Below are 12,136 nucleotides of genomic sequence, written 5' to 3'. Positions count from 1 at the left end.
CTGAATTTTAAGGTAAATTAAAACAGAATGTAAGTTTAAATTATACATATAATTGGCTTATTATACCCTTGCTGTCCACATCACAAGCAATAGCATGCTAACATTAGCAATATTTGTTAAGAGCCACCAGGGATCAAATGTAGGCTTGCAGCAAATGGACCAATTCAATTTCTACCAAGTTCCACAGAGCTGTGCAAGGTGATACAACTGCATAGCTATTTTCCTCTCTTGGATAGGGCCAGCTATAGTGACCTGGCTTTTTCCTAACCTTTTAAAAGTCATTTATAATATAAGTGAGATGAGAGTGTAATATAAGCGAGAGCTCTGCTCAGTTTTAAAGACCTCTGTTTGACAGGAAGCAACACCAACCCTTTGTCTACCATGCTATATGTGAAAAGTAATTTGTGCATACTCCCTCTACTGTGTGTGTGTTAAGTGCCGTCAAGTCGCTTCCGACTCATGGCGACCCTATGAATCAATGTCCTCCTAGTACAGCTCTAGGAATTACTGATACTTCCATCTTGGTCACTTCACACAAAGTGCAAAGGAACCACATGGCTATCCATCATGCCTCCTGGGCCTTCAGCGGCTTCCCAACAGGTAGAAATGAAAGAGATGATGTTTTGCCCATCAGTGCAACGCCATTGTAGGAAAAGCTACTCCTGTTGAATCACTGAGGCAGCAGTTAAAGATCTAGGAGCTGGGGGAGGGGTAATAGTAGATGGAGGGCTGCAGTCCTATGCACACTTGGAGGTTTAGCCCCATTGAACTCAGGGGACTTTTCTGAGTAATCATACTCATAGGCTAGGTCTACTCAAAAGCAATGTGGCACAAGAGGTAAGAATGTCAGGCTAGGCTCTGGGAGACCTAGGCTCAAATCCCCATTCTGCTGTGAAGCTCACTTGGTAACCTTGGGTTGGGTCACTGTCTCAGCTTAACCCACCTCACAAGGTTGCTGGAAAGATAACATGAAGGAGGAGAATGATGTAAGATACCTTGAGCTCCTTGGGAAGAAGGAAGGGCAGGATACAAATGCACTAAATAAATAAATGCAACTTTTTCTAGTTGAGCCCCAAAACATATTTGTTCAGACTTTTTTTAAAGCCCTGTATTACATGAATACATGAAGCTGCCTTATACTGAATCAGACCCTTGGTCCATCAAAGTCAGTATTGTCTACTCTGACCGGCAGCGGCTCTCCAGGGTCTCAGGCAGGGGTCTTTCACATCACCTCCTTGCCTGGTCCCTAACTGGAGATGCCAGGGATTGAACCTGGGACGTTCTGCATGCCAAACAGATGCTCTACCACTGAGCCACGGCCCCTCCCCGTTGGTTGGACTTAATACCTTTTATTAAGTCCAACCAAAATAAATGTGCAGGTTTTCGAGTTCTCCAGACCAGAACTCTTCATCAGGCTGGATATTAAAAGTTCATAAGATCAAAAAGTCTCCTCTCTCACAAAGGCACAAAGTGTTGGTGAGCCAGAAACACTGGAACATGTCCTTCTCAGGTGTAGGTACTATAAGGAGGCCAGGGAGAAGATTCTTGGCCCTCTTTTAAGAAAGAGCACTGGTTATCATGAGCCTGTTAAGAGTTAACATCCTTCTTAAGGATTAATTTTCTCAGGTAACAAAGTTAGTGGCCAAGTTTTGTACAATAGCATTTAACTATAGGAAATTTAAATAGAAAGAAAAAGTTGTTTAAATTTATATTGTTGACCAGTTTTTAAAGAGAATAACATTTTGTACAGTGTTTTAACCAAATGTATTTAGGGTTGCCAGGTCCCTTTGCCACCGGTGGAGGTTTTTGGGGCGGAGCCTGAAGAGGGCGGGGTTTGGGGAGGGACTTCATTGCCATAGAGTCCAATTACCAAAGCGGCTGTTTTTTTTCCAGGTGAACTGATCTGTATCGGCTGGAGGTCAGTTGTAATAGCAGGAGATCTCCAGCGAGCCCGTTTGGGTACGCTAATGTCCTTATTATTCTTTGCATTATGCTTTAAACCTTTTGTATAATGGCACCGTCTAACCTGTTTTTCTTTTATCCACTAAGGTGGTGTTTTTGGTTGCTGTCATTTAACCTGTTTAACTTATTGGTCTGTGATCACTTTCCATCAGGTTAAGGTAGTATTACCTAGATTGAAGCTCGACCTTTGGTAAGGTCCCGTTGCAGAACCTGTTTTCTTCTAAATCCTCAGTCGCTAACTGAGCAATCTCTTCATGCAATCAAGTGCCTGAAGACCATGTCCTTCAGGTTCCATGCAGCACATAAACAACCTATTGGTCTAGCGCATGGAAGGCTGAACCAGCAGCTTGTTTGGAAACTGTTTCCCCAATGGGTGGACACTACAAAACTGTGCGTTTATAGCAATGCTGAACTATGCTGTCCACTCCATATGGAGGCCTTTTGCAACAGGGCTCATGTCTCTTTCCCGCCCCCACGCCCGTCCCTCACTCCCCCCCTCTCCCCCCACCCCGTCCCTCACTCTCCCCCTCCCCACTCTCTCCCCCCACCCCCGTCCCTCACTCTCCCCCTCCCCCTGACTTTCCCCCTCCCCACTCTCTCCCCCACCCCGTCCCACTCTCCCCCTCCCCACTCTCCCTCACTTTCCCCCTCCCCACGCTCCCCCACCCCGTCCCGCACTCTCCCCTTCCCCCTCACTTCCCCCTCCCCACTCTCTCCCCCCACCCCCGTCCCTCACTCTCCCCCCACCCCCGTCCCTCTCTCCCCCTCCCCACTCTCCCCCACCCCGTCCCTCACTCTCCCCCTCCCCACTCTCCCCCCCACCCCTCACTCTCCCTCACTTTCCCCCTCCCCACTTTCCCCTCACCCCGTCCCCCACTTTCCCCCTCCCCCCCACTTTCCCCCTCCCCCCCACTTTCCCCCTCCCCCCCACTTTCCCCCTCCCCAGGCCGCCCCGGGCAAGAAGAGCCGCTCCTCGGCGTCGCCTCCGCCATCCTCCTCCTCCTCCCGGCCCCTCCCCGTCGCCCTTTGACTCGCCGAGGCGGGCGGGCCGGGGGGTGGAGAGACGCCGCCTGGGCCCCGGCAGGAGGGGCGGGAGGCCTGCCTCGAGACGCCCGCCTGCTCGCCGGCCTGCCGGCCGGGGCCCGGCTTCCCTCACTCCTCCCTCCCTCCCTCTCTCTCTCCCTCTCTCTCTCCTCCCTCCGCCGCCATGGCTGCCTCCCCTGCCGCCGCGGCCCTGCTGCTCGCCTGCTGCCTGCTCTGGCGCGGAGCGGCCGCGCGGGCCGGCGACGCCAAGGACGGCCGCGCCGGGGGGGCGGGGGGCGAGGCGGAGGCGGAGGCGGACCCCCACGCGCGCCACCTCTACGACGCCGACATGCTGAGGCACGCCGTGCCGGACGCCCCGCACTTCGTCATGTTCTTCGCCCCGTGGTGAGCGGCGGAGGCGGCGGCCCGGCCGCGGCGGGAAGGGCGCGCCAAGCTCTCCGCGGCTGACGTGGCGGCCGGAGGGAGAGCCGTTGAGGGCGGTTGGCGAGGGCGGTTGGGCGGGGGGGGGAGGGCGGCGGAGAAGCGCCTGGGAGGCGCGGGGGGGGGCTCTTTCCCCCCACACACACATACACCCCTCTGTCACTTTCCCGTGAGGATCCCAGACCCGCGTGTTGCCTAGGGTTGCCAACCTCCAGCTGCTAGCTGGAGATCTCCTGCTATGACATCTCTTTAAAAAAAAATTAAAAAAAATTATTTTCAAATCGGTTTACAATCTTAAGCATCTTTCAATTCACATAATACATAATATAAACGATTTCTATCTTACCTCTAAGCAAGTATGCATCGTTAACTTACCCTCTCCCCTCCTCAGTCCATTATAATAAACCATATCTGTCAATATCTTAATGCACATTTTTTAACTTTGATAATTTAATTACTTCAAACAATTTGAATTAGATCAATTCATATCCCTTAATATTTCCCAATTTAAATTCAGTTACACAATTTGTTGTCCATGCCTCCCATTCTCCCAAAAATTCAGTATTTTCTTTTTGATGTATTAATGCAGTTAATTTTGCCATTTCTCCTGCTATGACATCTCCAGCCGATAAGAGATCAGTTCGCCTGGAGAAAAATGGCCTCTTCGGCCATTGGACTCTATGGCTTTGAAGTCCCCTCCCCAAACCCCGCCACCCCCCTTTCCAAAGGAAATTGCCACCACCCCCTTTCCAAAAACACTTATGTCTTCAACTCCTCAGGCCAGTTTTAGTTCCCAAACTCCAGATTCCAAATCAATGTGCAGCCGAGGAATGTTTTCCTCAAAGTCAATCGGTTTTTCCTTTTAGAGAACAAAACGTTGTCATTTAGACCATTTTTTAAAAATAATTTTTATTTTTCTTCATTTAATATATCCATAAAAACAATATAATAATAATAATAATAAAGAAAAAAACATATGTTATTCTAGTTTAACAATCAAATGACTTCCCCCGCTCCCTCTTCCGTCAAAAATTAAATTGTATAATCTTTTGCTAACGGTACTAATCCCAATATTATTTAAATTTGTCTATTCTTATCATATCCAACATTATGAAATCAATACCTAATATAAAAATTAACACAAAATATAAGTAAGGGATTAGATCAATGAGTATCCTTTAAATGGTCCCATTAAAAAGTATTTTTCACAGTACATTCTCCAAGCCTCCCATTCCCCCAAAAATTGTTCATTATCATTCTGATTTATCAAAGCTATAAGTTTCGCCATCTCCGTCAATTCCAGCATCTTTTTTATCCAGTCTTTTTTTTTTTTAATTTATATAATTGAAGGGGTACAGGGGGAAAAAAAGGGGGAGGGGTAAGCATTGTAAATATAAAAACAGTAAATATAGATATTATATAGATATAAAAAAGTAAGCTCAGTGATATATTGTAAATTGTATATTGTAGAACGTTTTCTATGCCAAAAAATAGTAATAGTAATAAAGAAAGGAAATTGATACAGTATATCATTGTGTTATTCTATTTATATTACTATTCTATAATATAATAATTTATTATTAACTTAGCAATTATTTAAAAACAGAATTATATAATACAATGCCAGCATATTTCAACTAGTTAGTTGCAAGTCATATAAATATAAAATAACGCCCACTTGTCGTCAAATTGCTCTTTAGATTCGCTGGGTTTTGGGTTTATCTCGTGAGTCATCTTAGCCATGCTGGCATATTCCAACAGTTTTTCTTTCCAGTTTTCTATTTCGGGGATATGATTTTGTTTCCAAGTTCTTGCCAAAACCGTTCTGGCTGCAGTTGTAGCATACTTAAAAACATCGTGATACTTTAAAGGCAAGTTTTGTGGCGTTATACTGAGTAAATAGAATTTTGGGTCAAATGTGAACTTGATATTTAACATCAACTGCAGTCTTTTTTATCTGGTATCTCAACTGTCTTCCATTTAGCTGCATATATCAATCGAGCAGCCGTGGTGGCATAAATCAAAAAAGTTCTATGAGTAAAAATAGTATCCAGTTTCATACTCAATAGCATCATTTCAGGTCATTTAGGCCATTTTTTGATATGATGATATTGTATATTGCATTGGTCAGGCCTGGAGTATTGTGTATGGCATTGAAGTCCCTCCCCAAACCCCACCTTCCTCAGGCTCCGCCCCCCAAAAAACCCACCAGTGGCAAAGAGGGACCTTCAACCCCGCCTCGCCACATGAGGCTTAAATTTTCGTTGAAGTCCCTCCCCTCCCCAAACCCCGCCCTCCTTAGGCTCCACCCCAAAACCTCCCACCGGTGGGGAACAGGGACATGGCAACCCTAGTGTTGCCCCCCTCCTTTTCCTGGCAACGGGATTCATTAGTTCCCTTCTTCGCCTCCATTCACTCGTCCCGCCCTCCCTCCTCACAGCGGGATTTCACCCACTGTTGTTTTTTCTCCACATCTGTACATGCGTGTCGCCCCTTCCTCCCCTCCACGGCTCCAGTCGGGGCCAGGAGCAGCTTGAGGGCATGGTGAACCTCAGTGGTAGAGCATCTGCTTGGCATGCAGAAGGGTCCCAGGTTCAGTCCCTGGCATCTCCAGTTAAAGGGTCTAGGCAAGTAGATGATGCAAAAGACCTCCACCTGAGACCCTGGAGAGCCGCTGCCAGTCTGAGTAGATAATACTGACTAATGGACTGAGTAGATAATACTGACTAATGGACCAAGAATCTGATTCAGTATAAGGCAGCTTCACGTGTTCATGTGCTTTATATGTTAGTTCTACTGCATATGAATGCAGTCAATATATGGTACAGTTATTTCGCCTTGACTGTTTTGGGAGGGGCTGTGGCTCAGTGGTAAAGCATCTGCTTGGCATACAGAAGGTCCCAGGCTCAGTCCCAGGCATCTCCAGTTAAAGGGACTAGGCAAGTAGGTGGTGCAAAAGACCTCCACCTGAGACCCTGGAGAGCCGCTACCAGTCTGAGTAGACAATGCTGACTTTGATGGACCAAGGGTCTGATTCAGTATAAGGCAGCTTCATGTGTTCATGTGTGTCCTCAGCAACCTTATAGTGCAGCCCTAAACAGAGTAACACCCTTCTAAAACCATTAAAGTTAGTGGGCTTAGGAGGGTGTAACTCTGTTTAGGATGGTGCTGTACATCTCTGCCAGCCAGAAAGGGGCTGCTGAAGCTGTGGCCACCTCCCTGTCTCCCAAGGTCAAGAGTGAACTTATGGAAGGGTGACCTAAGGATGGACGAGTGGGGTGGCTCGAGAACTCATGCTAATTTTACAGGCTTTATTCTGTGTGTAAATTGACATTGGAAGTGAGGCCACATGGAAGACTGCAAGCACAATATTATGTGGCTGACAGCCGATGCTGACATTACAATATTTCAGAACACTTTCCCCTTCTGTGACTTAATTTTCATGTGAAGTGGGGACATGTGGAAGATTGTAGTGGTCACTGCTGTGAATCAAACAGTTTTCCTCTTGTGCCCCCTCCCTCAGATGTTATACTGATAATTCAAGAACGCCACTTGTGCAAATAGTTACAAAGGTTAAATAACTGCAGTAGTATCTACCTACCCCATGCATGTATGGCAGGAAGGCTTCCAGGATGGTGAGAGGTGTTCAAACAAAGTCCTATGAGGACGGGTTGAAAATGCTGGGCGTGGAGAAGAGATGACTAAGGGGAAATGGATGGGTTAGGCCTAATTACAAGAAGGGTAGATTTCTGTTGAATATCGGTGAAATTTCCTAACTGCAAGGCTGTTAAAACTGGAACAGACTGCCTTGAGAGGTGGTCAACTCTCCTTCACTGGAGGCCTGGCTGGAGGAGAATCAAGAGCTAGCACATGCATAGCCCTCTGCTTATATGCATACATATGGTATGTGTGAGGGCTTCATCCTAGTAGTTGAGTGCAGGCAGGTGCATAGAGAGAGGGATGGGTGCAGGATATTTGTCTCTCACTCCTTTCCCCTTGCACTTTGACTTGGGCCTGCACATATGGTCTTACTGTTTTCTGTTCTGAATATGTGTTTCAAAAACAAGAGTACACGTGAGATGCTCATTTTAAATATGACACTTGGTGGAGTAGAATTATTTACCTATGCATGTGCCCTTTATAGGCTGCAACACATACAACATTAGTATGGCCGTGCAACATTAGCCTGGGCTGCTAACACTAAATGTGTAGTGCCTAATTTGCTGAGCACAAGACGATGTTTGCTCCCCAGTGCCACATTTGAAATGGGGCCTATATAACCCTAGGTTTTTGCTTTTTTTTTTTGCCTCAAGTCACATCTGACTTATGGCCATGCACAACCCTGGTATTGCTTGGAGGTCTCCCATCCAAATACTTGCCAGGGTCGACCCTGCTTAGCTTCTGAGATCTGAAGAAATCAGACTAGTCTGGGCTATCCAGGCAAGGGGAAAAATAACTCTAATTAGCTAACGTCTTTTTAAAAAACTTCTTTTGCATGCAGCTTGCTCATGAGAGTAATGGAGTGTCGGAAGTGGGACGCAAGAAAGGTTTCAGTAATTACAAAATTCACAAGATCAGCCTTGCAAATAAGTTCTGGGTAGCCCATTCCTGAAGGGGGGGGGGCAATTAGGCAGCAGCCGGGAGCAGCGCAGCCACGCCGCCTCCGCAGAAGCTTCCTGGCCGTTGCAAGGAAAATAAAATTTTAAAATGAAAAAGGGGGAAATGCCCCATAGAAAGCAACGGGGCTACGCCACCAAAAAAAGGTGGCGTAGCAACGCCGCCGCTCAAGGGGGTGTTCCCGAGGTGAAAAGAGTTAGGAAGCTGACTAACATGAGCTCTGCCCCTTGGGATGCCCCAGGGATGGCCCCCCCACTCCTGTGCAGGCTTTCCCTACCAGGAAATCCCTGCTGGCGTGGTTGCGCTGGCGGTGGGGGCCAGCAGAGCTCTGAGGCTCCCGGATGCTGATGTGTTTGCCCCCACGCCTGCTCCTATGGAACTTCGTCCCCCCTCGGGAATGCACTCTTAAGTGACTAACCTAAAGGAATATTCAGTAACATCAATATGTATATGTTAGTTTAAAATCACTTTTCTGTTGTTTTTATTTGCAGAAATTTATAAAACAGAGATTGAAAAACCCATCATTCTGAGATTACGAAGCTGAAAGGAACTGAAAAATGTATTTTAGGGTTTTTTCCCCCCACCTTAACAGAACTTCAGATTAACAAATAGAAAAACTGTGGCCACAACTATATCCCTTACATTAACAGTTCTTTTTTATAGAGTCTAACCAACTAAAAGCCAAAACAAAATTAATTCCCCTCAAACCTGTTCAGCTATTTGTAATAAACATCCATATCACCTTTCTTCTCCCCGCCCTTCCCCATGAGAATGCTGGAAGTCAGGCTGGAGCTTGCTACCAGAATTCAACCCAAAGACATAAGAAGTAATATAAGCTCTTTAAACATTAGCCAGGTGTCCTTTTTATTCTTCTTAAGCAGTCTCGAATAGCCCTCAGATATCTTCCATGTAAAAACTGTTTCCAGCTTGTTTTAAGGCTAATGCAGCTTCTGCAACAAATTCAACTAGCTGATCAAAGATCACTTTAGACCTTTCTCTATAGGTCAGTTTTAGAGCAAGGAAAAGGTAAACAGAAGTAGATAATAATAATGTGATCTCTGTCATGAAAGCTTATGCTGGAATACAATTTTATTGGTCCCTAAGGTGCCAACTGGACTTGTGAAGTAGATAAGAGCTTCTTTCAGAGAGAGACTACTTTCACAGAGCTCAGATGACACCTTGGCTCTGAGTTACCACTTCATTTACTAGGTCTTGATCAGTGCAAGAAAGGCATAAACAGCTGACCTCTTTTCAAAATAAAACAAGATGCATCCGGTGCTAAAAATATTGCATGAGTGAAACCAGTTCAGTCAGCACTAAGCTGAACTTATCCAATAGATTTTAAAAATGTTGTGATAAAAAGTTGATCCCGGACAGTGTGCTGCCAGACAGAGCTCTGAGTTCCCATCTGGTCATGGAGGAAATTACAAATCACCAGTGGCCACCAGATGAACTGTTAATGACAAGCCTAAAACATGATACATGCTTGGAACAATCCCCTGTCTATCCCCTTCAAATGTTACTATACAAATGGAAAAACGTTTTTTAGACTCTTGTTATCCTGGTGTTTCATGACCAGTAGTCTCCCATTCAAGGGACTGGGCAGATCTATACCTGCTTAGCTTCAATAGTGTGGTAACATCAGATGGTCCCAGGGCACTCATTTGGCCCCCAAAAGGAAAACCTTACAAAGTTTAATGTCAGCACTAGCTCTCTCATGCTGTCTCCCCCCCCCCCCCGCCCCACCATCCCCAAGGAGGATCATATCCAGTAAAATCATTTAGGGATGTTCCAAGTTTTTCTTAGTTTTGCATCAAATGATGTGTTTTCTGGGGAGCTTATTAAGATAAGAATTTACACATTTCCTGCCCAGGTTCTCCAATTGCATATTACACTTGAAGCACAACAAAAACCAACATGATTTATTCTCCCTTGCCCTTTTGCCCACGCCTCCTGAAGCCGGAGTATGGTCATCTAGATGGTGCCACTGAAAATTTCTCTTGACAAGTCACCTCAAGCTGGTGTTAAAATTTGCAAGTACTCACAATGTGACTCCCCCCATCACATTGTGAATCTGTGGTGCCCCTTTTTCAAGTGGCCACTCAGTACATAGAGTAGAGGACATGGATATTATCAAAAAGACTGGCAGATACTTGCCAACATTACTGCAGGGTAATGCTTGATGTGTAGCTTGCTTACTGTGTGGTTCATTTAGAACTATGTCCAGTCTAGGTAAAAGTGCTTTGAGATGGGTAGAGGAAGCTTGGACTGGAAAACTTTGAACCATACACCTGTTAAAATCTATACAAATAGTTCAGGAGTAAGATATTACAAGTGTGGACCTGTGACAAAATGTTGTGGACTGTTTTGTATTAGCTTCTAAACTGTTCCCAGTCACCTATAACAGTTTTCCCTTATAGAAGTGATTTCTTTCCTGAGTTTGAGTGCTTCAAAAACAAGGTTGTAGTTTCCCAGTTTCTGAAACAACAATCTGACTCTTACGATTACACGCACTTATGCTGGCGGCGAGGCCATTCCCTCCGGCGGCCGAGTGCCGCGGGACCGAGCCTCGACCCTCTGCTGGCGAGGCCTCTCTGTGGCGCAGGCCAAGGCATGGAGAGACTGTGTTGGCACAGGGGGGCGTTTCGGGGGCAGGCTGGGGGCTCCCTATCCCATTTCGGCCCTGGCCGCCGCCGGCGAGAATGGCGTCGCTTGCACCTGCTTTTGAGCAGGCATAGCCTCACTGTTTTCAATGGGGCGAAAGGCCCCGTTAAAACAAAAACAAAAAAAGCCGCAAGACAGCTTTTTTTTGTTTTGCAGCGTACGTGAAACGGCTTAGGAAGAGGCGCTGCTGCGCCTCTTCCCCGCCATCTCTGTACGCTGTCAGCTCAGGAATGGGCTGTTAGAGTTTAGAAACGGAGCTTTGATAGAGAAACGTCTCTATAAGAACTGGGCTTAGGGGACTATTAATAAACAAATGTGAAAGAGCTAGCAACATCTACCCCATAACTCTGGCCACACAGAAAAAGAAACTTCCAAGTGTGTATAACATTTATTTGAACATTTTAATTAACGTCATTAGAATTTAGCAAACAAGAATACAGCACGAACTATCTCAACTGCTTTCCTTCTCTCTAGAGAAAATAAGGGGGGAAAGCAACTTTTCAAGAATCCCATGCTGCTATATTAAATTATAGTATAATTAGGATCTTGGGTTATGTGTGTGTGTAAAGTGCCTTCAAGTTGCAGCCGACTTATGACAACTCCTTTTGGGGTTTTCATGGCAAGAGACTAACAGGTGGTTTGCCAGTGCCTTCCTCTGCACAGCAACCCTGGTATTCCTTGGTGGTCTCCCATCCAAATACTAACCAGGGCTGAACCTGCTTAGCTTTTGAGATCTGACGAGATCAGGCTAGCCTGGGCCATCCAGGTCAGGGCCTTGGGTTATACTAGAAGTTAAAATGATTTAAAACTGGTAGTAATTTTCAAGTTTGTTTTCAAAAGACTTATGATAATAAGGATGTATAGCTATTGATTTTGTGGATGAGGTTTCAAACTGCACCTGTCGATTTACTTTTTTACAACGTTCGCACAGGTTCAGGTGATGCAAATACGGCCATCTTTTTCAAAAGAAAAAGTTATGACTGGGATTCAAAGATTTATCTTAAGACATTGTCGAAGGCTTTCACGGTCAGAGTTCATCGGTTCTTGTAGACTATCCGGGCTGTGTGACCGTGGTCTTGGTATTTTCTTTCCTGACATTTCGCCAGCAGCTGTGGCAGGCATCTTCAGAGGAGTAACACTGAAGGACAGTGTCTCTCAGGGTCAAGTGTGTAGGAAGAGTAATATATAGTCAGAAGGGGGTTGGGTTTGAGCTGAGTCATTGTCCTGCAAAGTATTAAAGGTAATGTGCTGATCATTGTCCTGTAAGTATCAAGATAATGTGCTAAAGAGGGTGTGGTATGTTAATGTGGAACCATTGTATCCTGAAGTGATCTGTTAACATGTGGAATCCAAAGCTAATCCGCATGGCTATTGTGGACTGTAGTCTTTGTTAGTCTGGAGGTTTTCAGGACAGGAAGCCAAGCCTTAT

General features: G+C 45.8%; 1 protein-coding gene across 1 annotated transcript in view; it reads left to right on the top strand.

Annotated features, from left to right (window-relative positions):
- The first annotated feature begins 3,289 nt into the window (after positions 1-3,289).
- TXNDC5 (thioredoxin domain containing 5) overlaps positions 3,290-12,136 on the top strand; it is a 32,742-nt gene continuing 23,895 nt past the window's right edge. Inside the window, exon 1 of the mRNA XM_056854411.1 lies at positions 3,290-3,390. Within this exon, the coding sequence (XP_056710389.1) occupies positions 3,335-3,390 (56 nt within the window). The 5' untranslated portion in view covers positions 3,290-3,334. The remainder of the gene's footprint in view (positions 3,391-12,136) is intronic.

This window comes from Euleptes europaea, chromosome 8, assembly GCF_029931775.1.
Source record: "Euleptes europaea isolate rEulEur1 chromosome 8, rEulEur1.hap1, whole genome shotgun sequence".
Taxonomy (NCBI): domain Eukaryota; kingdom Metazoa; phylum Chordata; class Lepidosauria; order Squamata; family Sphaerodactylidae; genus Euleptes; species Euleptes europaea.
Note: the sequence above shows the minus strand (reverse complement) of the source record. Positions and strands in the feature narration are given on the sequence as shown.